At 32.8% G+C, this 25,857-nt stretch overlaps 1 protein-coding gene across 6 annotated transcripts in view; it reads left to right on the top strand.

Annotated features, from left to right (window-relative positions):
• Nucleotides 1–2,120, top strand: part of LOC149568973 (Integrin-linked protein kinase family) — a 100,677-nt gene extending 98,557 nt beyond the window's left edge. The window contains exons 11-13 of one of the 6 annotated variants that reach the window (XR_016362673.1): nucleotides 1,426–1,584; nucleotides 1,713–1,745; nucleotides 1,836–2,120. Coding sequence is in view for 5 of the 6 variants with exons in the window: in XM_089821786.1 (XP_089677912.1) it covers nucleotides 1,426–1,537; nucleotides 1,713–1,811 (211 nt within the window). In the remaining variant the exon portion in view is untranslated. Of the gene's footprint in view, nucleotides 1–1,425; nucleotides 1,585–1,712 lie in introns of all 6 variants that reach the window. The other 5 variants (XM_089821787.1, XM_089821791.1, XM_089821786.1 and 2 more) reach the window with 5 other exon arrangements.
• The last annotated feature ends 23,737 nt before the right edge of the window (nucleotides 2,121–25,857 follow it).

Here is a 25,857-nt window from a genome sequence, read left to right as displayed (position 1 = left end):
ATAAAATACTTATGAACTAAGTAGAAAGTTCCAAAAAATCAAATCTAGCCAATTACTCTCCTTACTACAATGAGATAGTAAATTTGCTTTCTTTTAAAGAATTTGGTGATATGCGTGTTTCGTATTAGTCAATTTTTGAACTGTATTTGCTAGTAGTAAATTTGCTTTCTTTTAAAGAATTTGGTAATATGCGTGTTGTATTAGTCAAATTTTGAACTGTGTTTGCTTCAAGTATCTGCTATGTTTTGTTATTGAAGCCATTTCTTGTGTATTGCATTTTCCTAATGTAACTATGCATTTGGCTTCAATGTCTAAAGTGATGTTGATGGCACATTCGTTAACCTTTTTTATTAATTTTTTATATAAATTTAATTATTCTAAATATTCTAAATCTTAAAAAGAGATTATTATAAGTCTGTGTGAGATGAATCGGTATAACAGGAAATTTTTGATTTTCAAAACTTCACCACAATTCTTCAGTATTGAATCATTTACAACAGTAACACACATGCACGATCTAGCGTTTAGTTACACAATGCGATTTACATGGTAATCCTTGTAGAAGAAAGCCATGATGAATTCACTCAAAAGTTGGTTAGGAGGGTATCCATCTTTGAAACCAATCTTTGTTGTGGGGTTGCTCAATCTTAAAAGTTAGTGTTATAAAAATTGGTTTACTGGAATAATAAAGCTTTCTTTTTTATATCCCTTTTTAATATTTGACATTTGTGATTACATTTTGTTCTCATTGATTCTTAATATTTCTTTTTATGTAACTTCACTTTCCCATAAAGTTTTATATATATATATATATATATATATATATATATAAAAGATGAGTGACTTTAGACAACTTAAAATAATTAATTATTCTAGCATCAATCCCAATCAGCTTATGGTACTAAAAATAGGCTAAAGGACTCTGCCAATTGTTCATGTTTTTGTTTTGGAAGGTCACATTATTACTGAGTGGTTTGCTTGCAGAAACACTGATATGGCGCCACCATAGTTTCCCTGTAAGATGGTAAATAAGCAGTACAGATAACATGGAATATGAAGCTGTGTGCTGATAATGCTACCGTAAAATTGAATAATAGACCCCTACATCTTTAGCGCATATTATATTATTATGTCTTGTATCAGAAAATGATGTCTAATAGAATTAGATTAATGATAAAAAGCACTAGGAAATATGCTTGGCTTTTTGGTATTCAATGGTGAGATAAATCTTAGTGCATGAATATCATGTATTCAATAGCAGTAAATTGTAATGTCATCTGACTGAATAACTTAGTGTCATAGTCATCAGGTCTGGTGTGAAACAGTGAAGGTGCCAGCTTATATGAATATACCATACCCTCTTGAAAGGAGCTGGTGCTAGCACTCCTGTATCTAATATTTTGTATGCATCTTTCATTGTTACAGGCTGATTGAGCAATGCTGGGACAAAGACCCTGCAAAAAGACCAACATTTGCTGATATTATTCATAAGTTAGACACGATTATTTACTTTTGCAATCGGAAAAATCGTTGGAAGGTGCAACTCTTCTGCAGCTCATTCTGAGAAGTATAAATGGGTTTCAAGTTATGTATCACGTTTTTCTGGTCTAATTCAATAAAACAGGTGTATACAGATACATAAATGAGTTTAGGGGTGGGAAGCAAACAATTTATCTGAGATTCATTAACTTTTGTTTTTAACATTGTTTTAGGGCAAACCAATCAAATATATTCGGAATTTTAAGGTACTATGGCGTTTGAGAAAAAAAAATGATTTCTCATGTTCAAGCACCCTCTCGTTTAATGATTGACCAGTGATCATGTTCCTCTTCCAGTTATCCAAGTTAATAAGTCTGCTTTGACTTTCTTCGGAAGGAAGGAGGATCTGTGCTTTTGAGTGATCAAGTTCCTCTTGTATATTTGCTTGAAGATTTCTCTAAAGGAACACGCTATAGAACAAGTGTATTCTTTTCCAAGGTTGGATATTTGGTGATCCATAAACCTTTCCAAAGGCCATTTTCTCACGCGTCTGTGTGAAGTCAAAGATGAATAAGTGTACATTATATTTTTTATTTATTGGGTATAATTTTTCTTCTTATGATAATTTTATTGGTTTGGCATATTCATCTTATCATGTTTTTTTTTTCTTCCAATTATTTGTTCTTATGTGCATTATTTGGAGTGTGGATAATCTGCAAATGATGTGCACAGCTAAAACACCAGACAAATGGGTTCAATCTACTATAAATTGATGATTAAATGGAGTATGGTAGATTGCCCATGACATCAGCCAGGATAGATTTTCCACCGTGAGTATGGACAAAGAAGAGGGCTACTTCTGATTGTAATAATAAACAATTCATTGTTTGGAAGTAAATCTGATTGAACTCGATGGACAAACTCCCGTGCTTGAGGAAGAAGTGAACAAAGTGCTCCCTCTCCACTATGCGGAAATTGAAGTGGGATTGCTGGCCAGCTGGGTCAGCTGGGATCAACACTGTACATGGATTACTCAGCCTCTCATAGAAAATTCCTTATCTTTGTGATATAAGGTACAACATTTGTGCGAGAAATTATCCGGGATATTGCATTTCATCCTACCAAGATAAAGAAGTGTGATTGGGATTTGCTTTCCCAGTATGTAGAATTTATCGATAAATATAACGTCAATGATACTGAAAGTGAAAAAATTATAAACATACCTTATCACGGAGAGGAAATAGAGCTACTGAAGCAGTCCGTAGAAATCAAATATATATTAGAAAAATTGGCGTCTCAATCTTTTATGTAGAAAATAGTAAAAGCCAAGAATAGACGTGTTTTTTGACGTGTAAAGTTGTTATTTTGAGATGCATATTGTATGGAGATAGGGGCAAGTTGGTGGTCAGGATTATTATAATGAGTTATTTTTTAATTAGTTGTTTTTAAAATAGATTTTTATTTTTAGAACATGCAATAGAAAAAATAGTTGTTTTGAAGATAGATTCACATGTAATAGAATTATAGAGACATACATATAAAATTTTTGAAAGGATTTTTTTCTTATATATCATGATGTTTATTACTGTTATTTTTTTCATGTGCATTTTTTATAAATTTCAATAATTTGCATAATCTTTATATCAAATTATTGTACAAACTTTTTGTACCTTTGCTTTCTTACAAATGCTACGAGAATTTGCCTAGTTTTAGTTCTATTTGTTGCACACATGATATTTGATCTGATTAAGGTTAGTTGGGGATTTTGCACAAAATATATCGTGTTTTGCACTTTAGGATAGAGATGGCAAGTATATATCGGAGAGTTGGAGTAGAGCGTTAGTTGACACAAAAGTTTAGAATGTAGAAGTGGAAGAGAGATTTGTTGATAGATTGAAATCTATAAGATGTAGCAAATGATAATGTCTAGAAGCATAAAGGTTTAGCTTTGGCTGCAAAGAACAATGTAAGGGATAGAAAGACTGAAAAATTCATAAGACTATGCTTCGTATATGTTATTTTAATTTATGCTCACTAAGAACTTCAAAGAAATAGTGAAAGAATAAACCCAATATTTTTTATTAATGATTTTAAGACAAGGGTTTATTTTCTCAAGGTTAAAGTTGATCTTTTCAAATGTGCGCAAACCTTTGGCTTTAAATGTATATTTTTTTTTTCAACATTTCAAGCCCATCACGAGGAAGAGGAGAAAGGACTATGAAAAACTCAAACAAATTGATGTTTTGAATCATTTCAAAAGAACAAATAAATCAATGGTTGAACTATAAAGTGAATGGAGTAAGGATTTGAAAAGAAAAGATGATAATGGTGCAATGATATTGAAATATTATGTATTGATTGTGATATCAAGAAATAATGACAATTTTTAATGGTCCACAACAAAATGTATTTAGGGCATTGATATAGGGGGTTATGAGAGTATGCTATGTGGTGTTTGACTAGAGCAAAATTTTTGGGTTAAAGTAGTAGTGATTGCTTACTACTTAATAAACATGTTTTTTTTCCATCGATGGAGACACAAAATCACTTAGACAATTAAAATATTTTGTTGCAAGGCATATGCATAGGCACTTAAATAGAAGTGAACAAAATTAGATGACAAGGTTGTTAAATGAATGATTGTGTGAATTGATACAAACTTTAGGATTTTGTTGCACAAATATTCTATTCCAAAAGTGTTATTTTTAGAGAAATTAAGCTTTCTTATGTTACGATGTAATTATAACAAAAGGAAGAAAATATTAAGTGTGATGAAATTTGCCTCCGTGCTTGTGAAAATTGAATTGAGAACCCAAGAAAGACAAAAAGTTGAGGAGAGCTCTTTAAGTTTTATAATTTGATGGTGATAGTTTCTTGATTGTTGCCTTGTATGTTGATTACATATTTATTAGTAAAGGAAAGGATTTCGTTACAATTTTAAAATATAGCTCTCAACAAAGTTTTAAACTAAGGACCTTGGTGCAACAAGACGTGTTTATAGTTCAAATAGAGTGCAATGAAAATATATAGTGATAATAAAAGTGTGACTCTAGATGGTAATGATGATTTATTTGTTAGTTGTTTCTTAAAATGGAACTTGACTCTTTGAAGGTTCTCACATGCGATGTAATTTTTATATATTGACGCTTTTAGATATTCTTGTGAGATAATTTAGTCTGTAAGTTTGCATGTTTGAATGTAGCTACAATTTCTTTAGGATATTTTGAGACTAAGACTTCTATAAGAACTTGCAATGAAACGTGATGCAATGTTTGAAGATATGATATTAAAGTGTGTAGGTTTCAGAGAGGGGTCTTTCTCACCTTAGTGTTCTCCTTCATCAAATCATGGTGTTCTTAAAATAAAAAATATTTTCTTATATATTTCATATTTATTTCTTGAAATTTGTGTAATAGTTAAAAATTAAAGTTTGATCATTTTTTTAATACTAAAAGTAGTGTAGAAAGTGTTTCCATATGCATTTACTTATTTGTACAAATATATAATATATAATATATTAAACTATTTTTAAATTAAGAGTTAAAATGTTATCAAAATTTGAGAGCTGTTGACAAGTAGTAAAAAATATCTTGACCAAACCTATACCTGAAGTGGGTATTTTGAATGGTAACACAAAACTAAAAGCTGTTGAGTGATACTTTACAAAATCTTTGTTAACACAACCCATGAAGTTTGGATTGCTTTAGTATACTTTGTCTTTGGATATGTCAAAGTAAATTGAATGCATCATATTCATTTATTGTATTTGCATATGGATTTTACAAAAATCAAGTTGTTATGCCCCACATACCCATCCCAACATTTTTGTTTGACAAATGTTGGGTCCCCCTTTTTATTTTTCTTGTTCTTGTTTTGTTCCTTTTTTATTGCTTCACAGTCCTGGGCCTCAATCTCCTTCCTATATTTGGGATTTTGGTCCATTTGTTGGATCACCAAAATCTCACAATCATGCAATGCTTAATGAGTTGTTTGACTCTTTGGAGTGTTTAGTATCCTAAAGTCCTAGCCTTCAACACATCTAGTCCCCCTTGTCAATAGTATGGTACAAAGTGTATTCAATGTACTTGACCAATAGTATGGTACAAAGTGTACTCAATGCACTCGATCAAAAAGCTATAAATGCCCAAAATGAAACTCACTAGTATCCAATACATATTCATGAGGGGAAAGAGATTCCTTGCGTTCCAACTTCCTCGACAACAAATTTTACTACATGTCATGAGATAGTGTTACATCCATTCCATTGTTGCTTCCTAGTTTATTTGTGCATATTTTACCCTCCAATATTGAAGTAGAGGATTTTTCTCTTCGTTATTGAGATTTTTGTTTATCTTCTTGTATTTTTAGTTTCTTTTTGTGTTGTTCTTGCATTTGTTATTTGGGTTTCCTATCCTTAGGTTAGAAATAAGAGTATTTCTGATGCAAGGAAGGGACAAGAATAGCCTCATAGAGGTTGCCAAAAATTACCAACTAAACACATGGAAGAACAACACAACATAGAGTGGAAATAAGAGAATTCCATTGATTAAAGGAAGATCCAATGCAATTTGATTACAATGTGTCGGGCCTAAGGTCTACCTAGTTGCAACCTTCAATTACAACATAAAATCCAACATGCAAGTTTTTTTTTCTCAAGAGCTAAACTTCTAGATCTCTTCTCTAGGATTTCTTACCACCTTAGAAACCTAAGATGTTACACAATATAACCATTAGGACACACTGGTTGGCTAAAAGATTACAATTTCCAAAGTCAGAAAATATATTACAACAAATAGGTCCCATCCCATAAAGGAAATCAATGAGCACTCAATTAAGCATAAGACAAGATGTGAAATTAGATATAGGTCTATATGAGATCTAGGAATCCACATGAAAATCCATGAAAGATCACACGCACACAAGCTTTGCATAAGCAAATCTCCACACACTACACGAGGTACCTACAAAGAACATGCCACAAGAAATAATGAATGAGAACACACTTCCAATGAAGCATTAAGAACCACAAATGTGTAAGATCCACAATAGGTCTAGTCTAAGAACCTATGCTCATGGATGAAACAAATCCAGAACAACAAGATTGTTCACATGATCAACAAACTAGAAATTAAAAATAAAGAAAATTCTTTTTGGTTGATGGAAGATTGCCAATGAACCCAAGATGCTCCTGCATTGGACACTTGGAGCAAATAGAAAGCTAATGTCCATGACAAGAAACTTGCATATTCAGAGTAAAATCTTACCGATCCAAATTAGATTGAGAAATCCATGCAGTGTCTTCAACTGGTTTATTTTGCCATTGAACTATGCTATCTATAACTTTGGTGCTCTTAATAACTGATTTTGACTTTGTCGAACCTTTGAAAGCTTGTAAAATACTCATAGTAGATAAGCAGAGTAAGTGTGTTGATTATTTCATTTAGGAAGACATATCATTTAAAGAAGTTCATTATGTATACCAAGACGAGCAATGTGAGATAACATAATAAAGAAGTGTAGTTGGGGACTTGCAAGACACTTTGGAATTGATAGAACTTCAAATGCTAAATATAGATGAGCCTAATGACATGGATATTTCATCTATATTTAGCATTTGAACTTCTATCATTTCCAAAGTGTCTTGCAAGTCCCTAACTGCACTTCTTTATTATGTTATCTCACATTGCTCCTCTTGGTATACATAATGAACTTCTTTAAATGATATGTTTTCCTGAATGAAATAATCAACACACTTACTCTGCTTATCTACTACGAGTATTTTACAAGCTTTCAAAGGTTTGAAAAAGTCAAAATTAGTTTCATATAGAGTCTTCAAATCATCAAAACCAAGTACCTCAACCTTCATCTTTTTTAGTGTAGTGTCTTAAATTGGAAGCACTCAAATTCAATGAAGGTTTAACACCTATTTAATGTGAGATCATTAATCTCCTATCTTTCCTCTTTTCTTCCCTTTTTCATCCTTTCCCCTTGGTGGAATTGGGGTAAAACCTAATAGACCCTCTTTAAAAATCCTATTTTCATGGTGTTAAGCTCAAGGTAGGATCTATTTCCCTTAGGTCCCTCCTTTTCATCCATCTATCCACTTGGAATCTACTTCTTGCACCAAAAGATGATTTCCTTAGAATTTGGGCCTCATTTTGGAGTCCCCAGACCTGATTTAGAGCCCCGAGACAAGCACAGGGGTTTGTGGACTTGATTATTAAGGGCATCGTTTCAGGATGTTTAGGTGTTAATTCCTAGGTCTGTTTGCCTACGTGAGTTAGTTAATTCTGAGACCTATTCAAACTCTTCTAGTTGCTCAATTTCTCATATCATCATATCATTGCATCTCATTCTCAAGTGCTTAAGAATCCATAAGCTCTATCTTTCTAGCATTCAAGTTTCAAGTCTTCAAGCCTTCAAGCATTCATTCAAGCATTCCTCCATTGAAGATCAAGGATTCAAGCATTCAATAATTTGAAGGAGTTTATCTTCAAGATCTTCTTTGATTCATTGAAGATCCTTTGTTGCATCTTCTACATCCATTCATCTTCATCTTCTTGGTCTGAATCCGTTGGTGAAGTAAGCACATTGCATTTGATTCAAGAGATCCAAATTTTGTAAGGTCAATTCATGCATTTACTTTACGTTCATGCTATTTCAATTATTTCAATTCAAGGTTAATTCTTAAAATAGGGTTTAATCAAGGAAAACCCTCCATGCATAGGAAAAATCCCTTTTTATTGCAGGTTACAGATACCAAATCGATGAACAAGTTGCAAATAAGAGTACCATTTTTAGCTTTCTTCAAAAGTGTAAAATCAGAATCAATGTCAGACACCGTCAATCAAGGTTACACTGCACCCCTGATGCATTAGTTCGGCTTTGATGTACCGATTCACCATTGACAGTTTGCCAAAATCTTTATTGGGTTTTGTTTGTTGTGCACTTTTAGACTTAGATCTAACAACTTCTACCCATTTCAGTCAGAACAAGAAGCAAACAATAGACTTCAAAGGTGTATTCTTTTACCTTCTTTGTCCTTCTATTATATTTACATATATCTAGCTTCCATTACAAACACACTAAACTGAGGGGTTTTGAGGAATTGGATATCTTTCCTCCATTCTTCCTAGATCTAGTTTGCATTAGTGCTTGTTGATTCGATTGGCACTATTCTCTCTAGACTTGGTTCTTTAGAATTGAGGCTGAAAGGGTTCTTTTCCCTATCTTCCCTCCTACATTATGTGCATGCATACATGTGAGTAGGTTATGTGATGAGCTTAGGTTTTGTATCCTTGATTCACATTTCAGACCCCACATTTATTGGTAAACCCCAACGTACAACATTTTCACTTTCGATTGTGTTAGTTTTTCATTCAGTATTAGCTTTTATCTTGTGATTATCTTTGCATGCTTTATATTCTATTGTTTTGGAGTTCATATCATAAGGAAAAATTTCTTAGCGTCTTCTTGCCTTGTTTGGTGTATGAGCTTTACTACTTTTAGTCTTACTTATGACATTCCTGTTAGGAGAAGTTGTAGATTCATGGCTCTTTTCGATCTGGATTCCTCCTCTTCTTCAAAGCCATACTGACCTTATGGTTTCTTATGATTGTAATCCTTCTATGGAGCATGGATCATTCCACTCATCTCATGATGAGGATGAGACTTTAAGAGTTCCTCTTGAATAAGTCGATAAGCTTGCTACTGAGATTGATAAAATGCACGATTGACTTTTACAAGAAAATCACAATACTAAAACTATTGTTGCTTTTGATGCTCTAAAAAAAGTGATTCATAATGATGAACATGGCATTAATATTTTGCATGGTCTTACTCACCTTGTCCATACTCATGTTAAGCCTTTGAATCAAGTTTCTACCATTGAGCTTGTTTTTCCCTATTTCTATGCCTATCTCTAGCATTTCAACTTATGCTCCTCATGTTGTGACTACTTTCATTTAGGTATCTAATCCTCTCAATGGTCTTCTTGTCCCTTCTTTGCTTGTGAGTTTTCCTCTTGTTTCATTTCTGACTTCACAACCTTCATATAATAATGTTCCTTTCACTTACCCTAAACGTTCTCTTGTGGTTCCTAGTGTTCCACCCGTAGTTTCCTCCATTCAAGCTTAATTCATACACTTTCCTAGTGTGTCCATGCTTGTTTCATCTAGTCCTTCTAATGATTCTACTATTCTTAGTCTTTCTTAGACGGTGTTTTCTTTGCAACAAAAAATTACTTCCTTTACTCAATCTAAGTTTAATGTTCCTACATGTGATATCAGTAGTCCTTGGCCTTTTGACATTATCCATATTGCTACTTCTTTACAAGTTGATATGCCTTGCCTTAACACTTATAATGGTAAAGGTGATCCTCTGACATATCTTAATCCTGTCCACATTCTATGTAGTGACTATGCTCATGATCATAGGAGTCTAGATAAGTTTTTTGTTGGCACCTTCCGTGACAAATATTTGCAATGGTATTGCTCTTTGCCACCTTATTTTATTGATTCTTTTTATAAACTTGCTAATGCCTTGATACAATAATTTCAGAATAACACTGGTCCTTTTGTGTCTTTGACTAATTTGATGCATTTTAAACAAGGTGCTAAAGATAAAGTGACTAATTTTATTGGTAGATTTAAGTATTTGCATGCTCAGTTTTCTTATCATGTGTTTGGTATTGATATTCAACACATGTTTATTGTAAATTTACAAAAAGACATTAGAGTTAAGATTCTACTTACTGAGTTTACCTCTTTTTTCATAACTTTGTGTAGCACTTAATCATTATCAATTACAAGTGAGTCAGTTTGAGAGCACCACTTCAATGGCTCTTGTGCCTGTTGAGAAGAGTGATGCCACACCTAATCCCAAAAAAATTCACAAACCTAACACTTACATCAAGATCAACAAGACCATGAATGCAATAGATGATCAAGTAGCTATTGTATCTCAGAGTGCCACTACTGCTTCCTCTATTTCTCGGATGGACTGCACGTTTACTCCTCTCTTTGAGTCTTTACATTCTATTATGACTAGGTTGGTTAGTGCTAATATGATTACACTTCCTTTTGTTAAACTGCTTTTTCCTTCTACTATATCAAGTTTGCACTTTAATCCTCAATCTTTTTGTCAGTTTCATCGCCATCCTTTACATGATATTGAGGTTTGTTATCCTTTGAAACATAAGATTCAGGATTTGATAGATGCTAATGCCTTATTTGTTGAGGTCAAGATACTAGGAACAAATCTATGGCACCTCCTAATCAAAACTTTTAAATCTACACTATTTCTTTACCTCAACACACTACTAATACTATTGTTCAACATCCTTCTTCTTTTGCTCCTCTTGAAGTGAATGTTTCTTATAACACCTCACAATAAGAGAATAATAATACTATTAATGCTGTGGAACTTGTAGTTCAATGTCCATCTTCACCTAAGGAGGAAATTCCCTCTATATCAGCCTAAACCTAAATTGAATCATAACTATACTAGAGCCCTTACTATCTCATTCACTGATGCTAATAAGTTTAAAGCTCTGGATGACCCTCTCTCTATATTGCTACTTAGATTCCTAAATATCCTTCTTATGAGTTTCTTGTTGATCCTACTTCTATGGTTAACATCATCACCGAGGAACCTCTTTCTAATAAAGGGAAACATGACTTCTATGACTCAACTAATAATTGGATTCAAAATTGTAATAGTTTCTTGTATCCTCTACAAGGTTAGATTTCTTTCCCTATTGAGCTCTGTGGTAAAGTGGTGAATAATACCTTTTTTGTCATCCCTACTTTCGATCAATGCCAAGTGAATTTGGTTTCCCTTGATTGATTTCTATGAAAGATATTGCTTCTCCTATTCATCAATGCATTAAATTTCCTTATGATGGTGAGATTAACAAGATCAATCATAGTCTTTATCATCCTTCTGGACCACAACATTGTGCTACTCTTGATTTCTTTGGCCTTGTCTTCCTAATACTCCTCCTACTTATCCAAATTATATGTTTCACTCGTATCAAGAATATAAATGCTGAAATATTTGCGAGTTAAGTATGCCTCATGGTCTTTTTCCTAGAACTTCAACAATTGTTTCTTCCAATTCTTCTATTTCTTATGGTCAACCACTTCTTAAATCTCCTGATATTCCTAACATGGTTCCTTCTACTAGTATGGACCCTTCTCCTAGTATGGTACCTCCTTCCACATCTCATCCTTCTTTTGTTCCTCCTCTTTTGTTATCAAAAGATAAGTAACCTATGGTTGTCGATCCTCCTTCATTTTTTCAATAAATTTCTAATAAAACTAAGTGTATCTAACATGCTGGTGAATGCCAAAAGAATCATTAAGATCACAATAAATCTCATATGAATGTTTCTCACCATCCCATGTTTTTTGAGGAATTTAATGATATCCATATTCCTTTTTTGGATTTTATTGCTCATTAAGTTATATGAAGATGATACTTTAGATAATGATGAGCATCAAATTATTGTTTTTGATGTTGATTTACCTAACATTCTTTCTACACAAACTTACACTTACATCTACACCTGAGCATAGTGACTCTCCTGAGAGTCCTTTGGAGTTAGCTATTGTTATCCTATGTTGGACATAGATCCTCTTGCAAATTATCCACCTTCTCTTACACTACTGACTGAGATAGGCGAGGACGAAAACATGCTTGAAGTGAGTGCTCTAGCACAGTATCTATTTGTGCATTTCTTGTTGTTATATGCTTCCCCCATATCTTGATTTCTAAATGTATGTTTAGATTTCTTTAAATGACTCTTATTTCTCTGTTGGTACAAGGTGATAAAGAAATCACCGCGTTGTAACATTATTCTAGTTTTTATCTTATTTCTTCTATATTTCATTCTATGTAATGTTGTACATGTACTATTGTTCGTACTTGTATCCTTGTGTTGTATTCTTGAATTTAAAACATGGAAGCACCAATTGATTTTGGTCTCCATGGTGGTGATCCAAAAAGACTCTTCTTCGTAACTCTTATTTATCTTTCTTCAATTGTGTTATGGTTCTACTTCCTTTGGGAGATGATGACATGTCATACGTACATATTATCATATAACCATATTGACCCCATAGTTAGTAGATCCCTTTGTGTTCTTGCATTTTATGTTTTCATATCCCTTGATTTGTCTTCTCCTAGGGTCATCTCATAGAGGTAATTCCCTTTGATGATTGCACATATACTTTGTTAAATCCATTTCTCTTATTAAAGTGTTAGTATTCACTTTAACATCGAGGTATACACTGCTCATTTTTGCATTCCAGTCATGGGGCAGTGGATATGAATTATGAGCCTATCTTGGGGTACTTTAGCCTTGGTTTCTTACTAGGCTTCCTAAGTTAGCATCAAATCTATGTATTACTACTTCATCCTTCTCTTTCAATGCACATATCTTATGAATCCCTTTATGGATTATGCACAATCCTAAATAATGGATTCTTTATGAACACATTCAGATCTCAGAAGCGAGCATCAATGACACTTGGTCTTTCTTTTCGTTACGTGCACATATGCTAAATCTCATCTATGGGTAACTCAGAATTTTTTTCTATGTCCTATACATGGGTAACACATCCTTACTAAAACTTACCATGGTGATACATAGAATGTTGAACTATGGGTGGATCTTCTAATTGGTTGACTAGCAGGTTACCACCCCATTACACCATTTCAATACTATGTTTTGCAACTTCTTTAGTGATTCACTCTAGGGTGGGCACTCTATTGGGTGAGATAATCATTTTTTCTTTTTCATTCGGTGATTTCTCTCTCATTATGATTTGGGAGTTAGAAAAGTTTCAATCCCTTGGGAGATTAATTCTTTCTCTCCTTGATTTTAACAAGAGTATCCCATGCCTTGTGCTATACTTTTCCAAGAGTTTGGATTGAGTCCGTTCTCTTGTTAAAGTAGGGGATATATGTACCATATTAAATTGGAAGCACTCTAATTTAATGAAGGTTTAACACCTATTTAATGTAAGATCATCAATCTTTTTCTCTCTTTCATCTTTTCTTCCTTTTTATGTCCTTCCCCTAGGTATAATTGGGGTAAAACCTAATAGATACTCTTTGAATATCCTATTTTCATGGTGTTAGCTAAAGATAGTATCTATTTCTCCTAGGTCCCTCCTTTTCATCAATCCATCCATTTGGAATCTACTCCTTGCACTAAAACAAGATTTCCTTAGAATCTAGACCCGATTTTTGATTCTCGAGACCTATTTTGGAGCCTCAAGATAATCTAGGGGTTTTGTGCACTTGATTATGAAGGGCACAATATTCCATTGACCTATCAATGACACACTCTTCCATTGATGAGATCCTATTTTGGACCCCCTCTTCGAGTCCCATGTTTCGAGATGTTCAAGTGTTAATTCTTAGGTTCTTATACTTGTGAGCGTTAGTTAATTAAAATTCCTATTTAAGCCCTTCCATTTGCTCCATTTTTGATATCATCATATCATGAAATCTCATTCTCAAGTGCTCAAGCATCCATAAGATCTAGCTTTCAAGTATTCAAGTTTCAAGTCTTCAATCCTTCAAGCATTCCTCCATTGAAGATCAATGATTCAAGCATTCAAGCAATTGAAGGAGTTTATATTCAAGGTTTTATTCAATCCATTTAATATCCTTTTTTGCATCCTCTATGTCTATTCATCTTCATCTTCTTGGTCTGAATCCATTGGTGAAGTAAGCACATTGCATTTGATTCAAGAGATTCAACTTTTGTAAGGTGACTTCTTGCATTTTATTTATGTTCATGCTATTTTAATTATTCCAATTCAAGGTTAATCACTAAACTAGGGTTTGACCAAGGCTACCCCCCATCTACAAAAAAATCCTATTTATTATTATTATCATCATCATCATCATCATCATAGGTTACAGATACCAAATTGACAAATAGGTTGTAGATCAGACTACCATTTTTGGCTTTCTTTAAAATTGTGAAATTAGAATCAACATCACACGTAGTCAATTAGGTTTGCACTACACCCCTGATGCACTTGTTTTTCCCTGATGTGCTAGTTCTGACGTGAAAATTTGCTGAAAGATTTATGGGTTTTGTCTGTGGCATGATTTAAGGCCTAGATATGGTAATTTCCACTCATTTAATTCGAAATAGAAAGAAAAAAATAGGCTTCAAAGTTGTGTTCTTTCACCTTCTTTGTCCTTCCAACATATCTACATACATTTAGCTTTAGTTTCACACACACATTGAGGGATTTTAAGGAATTGGATATGATTCCTCTATTCTTCATAGATCTAGTTTGCATTAGTGCTTCTTGTTCATTCAATTAAAACTAATATCTCTAGACATAATTCTTTAGAATTGAGTCTGAAAGGATTCTTTTTCCTATCTTCCCTGCTACATTTTGTACATGTATATATGTGAGTAGGTTATGTGATGAACTTAAGTTTTGTATCCTTGATTACATTTCACACCCCATAGTTAGCAAATTTATTCTCCTCAATGCATATGTGACATGGTTTGACTAACCACTCATATGTTTCAACACAAATGTGATTTTTTTCAAGTACTCAACTCATTTGATATTTCTTCGATTCAATTTATTTTTACTACCCAATTATTACAATGCTTTATGATCAATGTACACCACAAATTCCTTAGGCATCAAGTAATGTTTCAATTTCTTCAAATATTTGACAACAACATAGAACTCTTTGTCATAAACTGGGTAATTTCTTCTTAGCATCATTAAAATTGTTACTATAGAAAGAAACTAGTTTACCTTCCTAACTCAAAGAAGCTCCAATTTCATTCCCACTTACATCAGAATGAACTTGTAAAACTTTAGTAAAATTAGGAAAATTTAACAAAGACAATTCTTCGATGTTTTGGTTCAAAGTCTCAAAGGTTCTGTTTGCTCCATCTGTCCACTTAAATTTCTTTATCGCCTCTCATTGTCTCTATCATCGCATTACAAACAAAACTAAAATTTCTTATGAGCTTCATATAGAAACTAGCCCATCCATGGAAAGATCTAACTTCAAAAATCTCAGGTATAGGCCAAACCAAAATAGCCTTTACCTTCTTAGGATCCATCTTCAAACCATCAACTTGAATAAAAAAATTGGATACACTATCTCTTCTTTCATAAAAGAACATTTCTTTAATTCAATCAACAACTTCTCTTCCTTAAGCTTCTGCAACACTTGTCTTATTTGCATCAAATGATCTTCTTTAGTCTTACTAAATATTAGAATATCATGAAGGTAAACAATCACAAACTTACCTAATAATTTCATCACAACTTCATTCATTAACCTTATGAAAGTACTAGTTGAATTAGTCAAATAAAAGGCCATAACAAACCACTCATATAAACCTTCATTTCTCTTAAAATAAGACTTCCATTCATCCCCTCTACCGATTTTGATTTGATGATAGCTACTTTTCACTAGTAAATTTGGACCTATTTTTTGATGCGTGGTTGTCAAAATTGTGACTCACAAACGCTGAAAAAGGCTGTCGCTAAAATATAGTTGCAATCTTGTTGCACAACATGGTTGTCAATTCATCAACGATAATATCCGTAAAAAAATATCTCCATCATTATCACATGGCAGTTTCAGACAACTAGTTCAGAATGTTGAAATATTGACAAAAACCAAAGATGATTGGATGGGTTTTGCATACCCTCGACAATAGGATGTGACACAATATCGATGACTGCTAGAGATGATTCGATGGGTCTGTCATGCCCTTGATGACAAGATGCATCAAAATATTGACGATTGCTAGAGATGATTTGATGAGTTAGTCATATCGTCGATGGAAGGATGCGTTGAAATATCGACGCCAATTAGAGTGTTATAAAAATAAAATAAATAGTCTCAGTGTATATCACTAGGCTAATAAAAATCATACAAAGTCAAGAATACATTAGAGTAAGACTCCATGTCTCACTATATATCAGGCTTGAGGTAAAGATCATTATTATAGATTTAAAATCTTATGGTTCCACAAACATGAGGAAGAAATTTTGAAGTAGATTCCTAGAGAGAATCATGGCTTGTTTCAATCTTCATATATTTTTTATTCTTCATAACTAGATGTAAATTTTCATGATAAAAATTAGTCATTGGAGAGATAATAATATGAAGATGGTGCCCTCTAAAATGTATACAAAATAATGTGCGTTTAAAGATCTTTTTAGGACTAACCATTTAAGAAACACCTTAATTGGATTGAAATCCTTATTATCTAATGAAGTTGTGATTTCTGCACCTACAATTTGAGTTGATATTCTTGGATTACCTAGGTAAAGTGTTGTTACCTAGGTAAAGTGTTGTCAATCTATGGATGATATCCATTTATAGATTAAAAAATTTAAATTCCTCTAAAGATAATGATTACAATGTTCTCTTTTATCTCTTTTACATATTTGAAACCATCAAAGATATGAAAAACACATGATTTTGTTGATATATGATAACAATTCAGCCTATTTGAGGGAGATTTATACCGGGTATATGGCTCGTATGTAGGAACAATAATAAGAATAAAAGAGCATACAAATTTTTTCTTGTGTTTGACTCATGCAAATCATGTTGATGTCAAGGAGGTCACTAGCACAAGGAAATGACTGTAATGGAAAACAATGTGTTGATATAATCTCCATGAAAGAATTTTAGTGTGAACCAGAAGAGTTAAAAAAGGAAGATGGTGTAGAAAGATATGATTTTAGCCATCATGAAATCAATTGATGTGTGTGAAATGTAGAGTGAAAGGTCACCATTTTTATACCATCCTTTGACCAGACAAAGACATGGCGGCAGCCACAGAATATAGGGGATAATAAGCTACGAGGATAAAAATGGAGGTCACACCTTGAGTGCACATTTGTGTGCTTCAGAGTACTCTTTAGCTTCTTTCCAATACACCCATGCCACATGTATAAGTATGTTCATGAATGAATTGACAAGTTCACATGACTATGAAGTACACTATCTGAAGTGCTTATGTAAGTCAGATCGAAGCATCCAAAAAGAACTTTAATGGAGAATCTAAATTTGAATAGCTCACTAGCAAATGAAGTTTAATAGCACCCCATCCACTAGGTGCTGATCGAGACAAAGATCCATATCCACCTGTGATAGGGGCAAAGCTGGGAGATATTCAGTTTCATATATTTCAAAAATGTTACCATGCTTTTGCATTCTAAAGCTCTTAGTATAAATTTCAACTTTGATCTCCTTCATGTTTTATAGTAATTTCATTCCTTATAGATGTAGAAGCTTAGTTTCTACAAGACCTACCAAAATTAGCTAAATTATCAAGCAAACTTAGGAACACTCCATTGCACTAGACAAAATCTGGGGAAGACAAACATGTAGAAATGGTGTAGGAGTTGCTAAAAGTGAATTCTTATGCTTATAATAAATTCAATGTGAATGGATTGAAATTGATTGACATTAAAGGGAAAAAAGGCATGCTTGCATACTGTGGGAGATATTGAACTACAAGCTAGGTTGTATTGATCCAAGTCATGAAAAGCATAAATTAAATATTCTGTACTTGGAAATAAGGAGTAAGCAACCCAAAATGGTCAAATATTTTTTGAGGCTAAAGAGAATGGAGATGTGAATAGGATAACATGTCTATCTAAAAGAAGAGAATGATATATTTTTTAAAGTAGGTAGTTTTTTAAAAATAAAGTCCAAAAGTTTCTTAAAATAAATGTCTTACAAACCCAATTTGATAAGAGAGGATTGTGAGTGTTGATCATTAAGTGATACACACTTTCCAAGATATCAAATTAAAAAAATATGAATGATTTTTCTATTTAAGAGGTGATTTTTAGACTCTTTTTCATTCAAAATAAAAACCACATCTCCATTTATAGAGTTCATTAATTGATTAAATGAAAAATAATTACATTTTTTTTGTAATACTAATATTTAACTAACTAGTACCATTTTCATTAATTCATTCTTTACCAAATTATCATTATTTTTAAATTCTCTCTCACCAAACAAATATCCTATCATCCAAGTGGGAGGAAGTTATTATTGTAGATTTTACATGAGGAAAAAACATGCAAAAAACTAAATACACATGTATCTAGACATGTTTTATTTGCAATGAAATAAAACTCAATCGTAAATATATGCATATAGAATTCTTTATTTTCATAAAATATTAAAAAGCTAACTAAATACTTCTTTAAAAAATAAATCTTTAAAGGAATTTAAATATATACTATCCATTATGGTTATTTTGGAAAACGATTAAGACACCAATGATATGATGTTGAAAGTGAAACCCTAGCCTAACATCAAACAATTTCATTACAAAAAAATCTCAAATCATCAACATATTGCCCTCTGTACTCTATAAAGCTATGTGCCAAATATTTGCAACAAACTTACACCACAAATCCAAACGAGGCCAAAGCTTGCCAACAATATCACTTGATCTCCATGACAACAATATCATACCATGATAGCACACAATCTTTAGATAAAATACTACAAAAAATAGGATAAAACAGAATGTGGCTTACTTCTCAAAATGTACAGTCCAAATTCCCATATAAATTCAATGTATGATTGCATAACTCTTGTTGTACACAACCAAAAAATTAATAATGTCAATAAAATAAATTTTGCAAATTCAAAAAGATAATGCAAGAACAAGTCTGAATATGCTTGATTATACCCACCTCTTCCCAAGCCTTTTGAATTGTAAACCTATGACATAATAGATTCATTCTCAAATGACACAAAGAAGACAACTGCTCATGATATATGTATATTGACAATCAAATACTTTCTCCTCCTTGGTGGACAAGTGTGATACACAATCTCTTGCAAGAGTAGCTCCATGTTTGCATAGAACTTATAGAGAAAGCAAAATTTTGTCCATTTCTATTAGAGAAGAAATGATAATTAGAAATAAACCATAATCTACATGCAACTTATAGAGAAAGAAGCATGTTGGAATTCATAGTACATGTCAAGGCCATTTTAAGGCATTCACTTAGAACCTGCTATGTTCACCCACTAAAAGTAAGTACCATGTTGGAGACTTCAAAGTTTGAGCATCCCCATCTACAATAATGACAACAATGCATGTGAGAGACAATAATGACATGATACAAAAATAAGTTGTAACTAAAATGCTTTTAACAGGGAAATTAAAACCACTAATGTTTTAAATAGATAATAAATTAACAAAAGGGATTGTTAGTGTAGTAACAAACCTCAAGTATCATTGTCAAACTTAGGTACTCCAACTTAAGTTTTTTGGTTTTGCTACTCGGTACCTTGCAACTAAATACAATAAAATCATGATCAATTAGAAATACATGACACATTTCAACAAAGGAAACAAAACATTTCTTTTAATAATATCAAAATGTAGAATGTAATAATAGTAAAAAAAAGGAACTAGGGCATAAAACATTTCTTTTAATGTAGAATGTTGCACTTTTCAACTCCACCTACTGTCCTATGCATATCGATTGAGATTACATATTGAACTAGGGTCTCCTTCTACGTTGCTTGAAACCAATATGAGTGAAACAAATCAATCCAAACTATATATTTAATCCAAATCCTAGAAGAATAGTTTCATTATTGTAATTTGAAATATATGAATAGAACCATCCTTGGGAAAAACCTACACATAAAAAATTCCTCATGCAAGAGGACCCTTCATAAATCATATATTTCATTCCTAAATTTTTGCATTTAAGTCACTAAGGAATTCTATTCTAGAGGAAATTACACTTATCATCATCATTTAAATCATATTTATGTGTTTTGACTGATATAATAATGCATTAAAGGGATCTTTGAGAATGGAAACAAGAAATGAGAGCAAGATGAGAAGAGGAAAAAATTGTGTGAGGAAAGGAGGTAGAGCTATACTACTGAGAAAGAGATAGATAATGAGGCTTGATGGCATGGAGAGGAAGATGAGGTTCAAGCAACAAAATGATGAACAACTTGAAAATGAGCTAGTTCAAGATAGGCAATGCTCAAGATCTGTATGTTTCAAGTGCATTGAGGTTATTTATTTGGTTTGAAGTGTGCATTGGGAAGGTTTGGATTCTTTCATGTGTCAGTGTTATGCCACAGTCACAGTATGACATTCAAATCAGATTGTGATGGAAATGGTGAAGCTTCCATTGTCAAGTTAGTAAGGCATTTGGGAAGAATTGATGGGACCATATATTCTTGTTTAGTTTTTAGCTTCACTTGGTTTTGAAAATTCTTTTATATTCTCTACTTAACAAGGCCAACCATGTGAAGGTGGAAGCTCATTTGGCCTCCCCCCCCCTATAATCACTCTAAATTCTCTATTAACAACGAAGTAAATATTTCATTCATTTATTTTAGAAGTATATCATTGAATCATTATGATCACATAACATTCATTAACATGACATATAATTAATTAATACGTATAAACATTCATCAATAATTTGTGAACACATCAATCATTATATTCACATAACATTCATTAACATGACATATAATTCATGAACACATCAATCATTATAATCACATAACAATATTCAATAACATGAAATAAAATTCATTAATAAGAAACATTCATAAAAATCCATCAACACATTCATCATCAAACAAGGTTTTTAACATTCATTTCTTTTTTTTTCCTTTTTTTGAAGATTATTGATAATAGGCACATTGTGACTATCTTCAGTATCCATGGCTATTGTGGTTCTGATCTTATAACATGAGGCTTCCTCTTCCTTTGTCAAGGACAAGGCTGATGCACCCTTGCAATAAGAAATAAATGGGTTTAGGTCTAAACATTTTTTTAATGTTATAAGTATTTCATTAATCTAAAGAATATAATAGGGATTTTTATTTACTTGATAGTGCCACATCATCTACTATCACTTTTTGTTCAATCCCAACCTCAACATGATCAACACTAACGTAACACTCCGCAGACTCAAAAATTATCACATAAAGGTTACACCAATTGCGATTTAAGATGTTAAATTTTATTAATAATTACATGATTAATTTTTAATAGAAATTGAATATGTACCTATATCATTGTGATGCACATAGAGGTCTTTGTCATGTGTAGGATCCGTGCCTTCGTCATCATGAATAAGATTTGTGCTGGGACTAGTAGGTTGCAATGAAATGTCATGCACAAATTGTTATCATTGTTCAAAATTAACATCAAATAGATTATTTTTGATGAAGTTCTCAATTAATATTATTATTCATTAGGCCTATTTACCTGTGTATTAATCATTGCACTAGAATCTTCTGCACCTATTTGGCCACTGAAATCTGTGCGGTTGCAAGCAACCATTGCTATTTAGCCTTGCTTGAAGCCAATTTTCTTGTCCTCTTCTGTGTGCACTAGATTAAATTCAATGCCTCACATTTTTTCCATAATATCATCAATAATTAATGTATTTCTTATTTTTAATTTTATATAAAAAAAATGATATGAAATTTCATTTGCTGCTACTTACAAGGCATGAGTGAATTTTCATATATCCACCAAAGCCAAGATGGTGTTGACCAACCTTCTCTTTGTTAATCTCAAATTGGTTTTGACAAGTGAGTGTCAACACACTTAAGCCATTTACTTAGTTCATGCCAAACTAGTAATACATGTTGAGCACAACATGTAAGTTTTAGACCATGCTGAGTTACAGTGAGTGCTGAGTCACTCATGTGCCAAGTCACTCAAGTGTCGAGTAGATAGACCATGATGAGTGATTTAGGAGCTGACTAAACAGTGGATGCCGAGTGATGCAAGTGCCAAGTCACAGTATAAGTATCAGTGCATGTTGAGCATCAGGGACTTCATGTCGAGTGACATAGTTTTGACAGATTTTTTTGTAATGGCACAAACAACTATGTCAATTGTTTTTGAGCCAAATTAAAGATAGATTTCAATATTTTTTGAGATAAGGATGAATCTCTATTTGGATTCCCTATACAATTGCATACAACCAATCATAAGATGGGAAGGTTTAAGTGGAAAAATGGAGAAATCTCAGCCGTAGATTCATACATAACCCTAAGCCACCAAATTATTATTAAGGAGGAAAAAAACCTAAACTATCAATAAGTGTGTAAGGAATTGAAGGAGTGAAGAGGATAGTTCACATGCAGAGCATTCATGGCGACTTAGAAGTGAGAGTGAATTGCAGAATCATTTAGAGAAGAAGAGAGGATAAAGAAAAGAACACAACATTGAGACATCTAATCATGAAGGATTAATAAGACATTATTTAGAGGTAATCTATTATTAAGCAAGCAAGTGCCAACCCCAATATCTATGCTGAGACATTTTAACATGTGATTTTAGTTAAATCTCTTAAGCAGAGTAGTCCTAATAGGTTGTATGCAATCTTTTAACAAGATGGTTACTTAGTTTTAGGTTGAAGTCCTCTAGCAAGGCACACTTCTAATAGGGTGTTGAAATCCTCTAACAAGGTGAGACCTAATAGTTTTTGTAAGCCTTTAACATGGAAAACCTTTCATAGGGTAGATCATGATTCATGGTGAAAACATTGTAACCTTAATTGGATACACTTTACAACTACAGTAGTGAAGATTTGTGGGAGTCATCCCAACCCCAGTTTTACCTTCTCACTTGGAGGGTTTCTAGGTAATCATATTTGGTGTTACGTGTGTGATAGCTTACATGTTTACTTGATTTAGATTTATGTGCTTTACATGTTATTTTAGTTTATCTATTGAATGCATGAGATGGATGTGTGGTAAAATTTTTATGGGTCCAAGTTTAAACTACTAATTCAACCCCCCTAGAAGTTTACCTTTCTTCTTGTAATTTCAAAAATTGGTATAAGGGCCTTGTTCTCAAAAAGAGAAGCTTTGCAACTTTGAGGAAAGATCTTGAAATGGAAGTCTACAAGTTGGGAAAGACTATTGAGAACCAAGAGATTGAAATACATCTTATACTACATCAACTGAATGAAGCAAGAGAAGCTTTAAATAGTTCCTTGAAGAGAAGGAAAGAGATTGCTATTGCAAAGAATAACAGTCAATACAAAGAGATAGACACTACCGATCTATTTGCACATGGTGACTCCAATAAATTTGATGCAGCAGTTGTAGATCTAATAAAAAAGAATAGAGTCCAAGCTGAAGAAATTAGAAATCTCAAGATAGAACAATAATCACAAGCTATACTACTATGTGAGATGACTGGATGAAAGAAAAAAGCTATGGAAGACAAAGCCATGATTGAAGAATGCAAAAGAATTCTAGCTAATGGATTGGAAGAGAAGTCAATAGAACTAACCAAGATCTTCAACATGCAATTGGATACTCTAAGTCAAATTATGAATGTCAACTATGAACTAAATGTGAAAGATATTTAGATAACTACATTGAAGTTGTAGAATGAACAATTTTAGAGTGACCTAAAGAGGGAAAATGAATTTTCTAAAAGTTTCAACAAGCCAAATGAAGCTATCAAATACCTTGAGAAATTATTGAGATCCCCTAGATCAAATAATGACACATTAGGACTGGGCTACACAAGCACTGAAGAAGGAGAATCATCCAAAGTTGTAGAAGAAAGAAACATCAAAGGTAAGAAATCCAAATGTTCTTGTCATAATTGTGGTAATAAAGGACATACTACTAATATGTGTAGGAGCAAAACTAAAAATCAGAATGCTAAACCTAAGAGCATGTTTCACTGCTATAAGCTCAACAAGAAAGGTCATCGGGCACATGAATGTAAAACCAGGACCATGAACACACTAAGATTTGAAGGTTATTGTTATAACTGTCAGAAGTATGGACATAGAGCTTTGAATGCAGATCCAAATCCATGTGGTCATCAAATAGGCAAACAAAGGTAAGGAACAATGACAACTCTTTTAATTAGGATTATAATACAAGATATAGCTGCCATTATTGTCAAGAATATGGACATGTTCCTGAGAATTGTATTAGGAAACACTTCAGTGGTAACTACAAAAGGTGGTTGAGTCAAACCACATGCTTTAGCTATTTGAAGATTGTCACATCAGTAAACACAATCCCACTAGATCAAAGGCACCAATTTGTGAATTTGATAAAGGTAAAGGCAAGGCAGATGTTGAACACATTAGAGATGAGATGAACAAGACATGGAAAAAGAAAGATGATTGTAACACATCAAATGGAGAAGAGTTCACTTCACCCAATGGGTCAGGTGATCACACCTCATTAAACTAGGCAATCAAGAGGTATGTGGGATTGATATTTAAAGGTTATATCATACATCAGTCCCAAAAGGATATATTTTGAAAAGACTAAATTAGCATGAATAAAGATGCAAGATGTTAGAAATCCAAGAAAAATCTTTAAGTTTTTTATGTTTTTGCTGAGTATGAAACATTTTCTATGTATGTTGAGTGGAATGTAAGAAGATGCCAAGCTAGCAATCTAGCTAGTTGATGTTGAGCTTGTAGTAGTTGCCGAGTAATAGAAATATCAATGAATGTCGAGTGAACCCAAAATTGGTTAATGTTGAGCTTATAGTTGTGTAAGCACTTAGCATTAAATGCAAGGTTTTCAAAGGGTACATGATCAATTTTTTCTCATTCTTCCTCATTTCAAAATTGAGAAAGAGTGAGGAGAGTAGAAGGAAATTTAGAAATCCATTCAAAGAATTTGTAGAGATTTTAGCAGTGATTTCATGCCAGTTCATCAAATTTCACAAGGTACTTATCAAGAGCTGAGCAATTTTATTTTATTTTTCATAAACCCTAGTTTGACAAGATGTCATCTAGTTCAAAAAATGTTAAAGGGAATGAGGTTTTAAATGTTCAACTTGTTAGTAATGAAGTTAAACAACCTTTGTTTAAGGCCATTCCTGATATTGCTTATCAACAAGACCCATCTGGCACATTATTTATGATCCCGCCAAATATAATAATGGTACAAGATGTGAGGAGATGCTATGACTACAAAATTGGTAGCATTGGAGACATGAAAATTAGGGATGCATATAACAAGTTTTGTGAAAATGGTGTTCTAAAGGAAGATTACAAAATTATTGAGAAAAAGGGTTTAACACGAGCCCAGATTTTCCTAATGTATTCAAAATAGAGTGGATTTCAATTGTGCTGACCTGAATTCATGATGGTTCTTTATTACTAGAGGGAGGACCTATCAAAATATCCAAGAGAATAATCCATAGGGTTACTAGATACCCATCGCTAGATTGGCCAAAGACACTCAGGAGTGATTCCAAGGAAGTCATTGAAAAGATCACTAGAGAAAAATGGAATAAGAAAGGCATGAAAATAGAGACAATTGGTGATCTATTGTTAAACT

This window comes from Cupressus sempervirens, chromosome 3 (assembly GCF_028749045.1).
Source record: "Cupressus sempervirens isolate cs-2001-9-10 chromosome 3, ASM2874904v1, whole genome shotgun sequence".
In the NCBI taxonomy this organism is placed as follows: Eukaryota; Viridiplantae; Streptophyta; class Pinopsida; order Cupressales; family Cupressaceae; genus Cupressus; species Cupressus sempervirens.
This window is presented reverse-complemented; position numbering and strand designations above follow the sequence as displayed.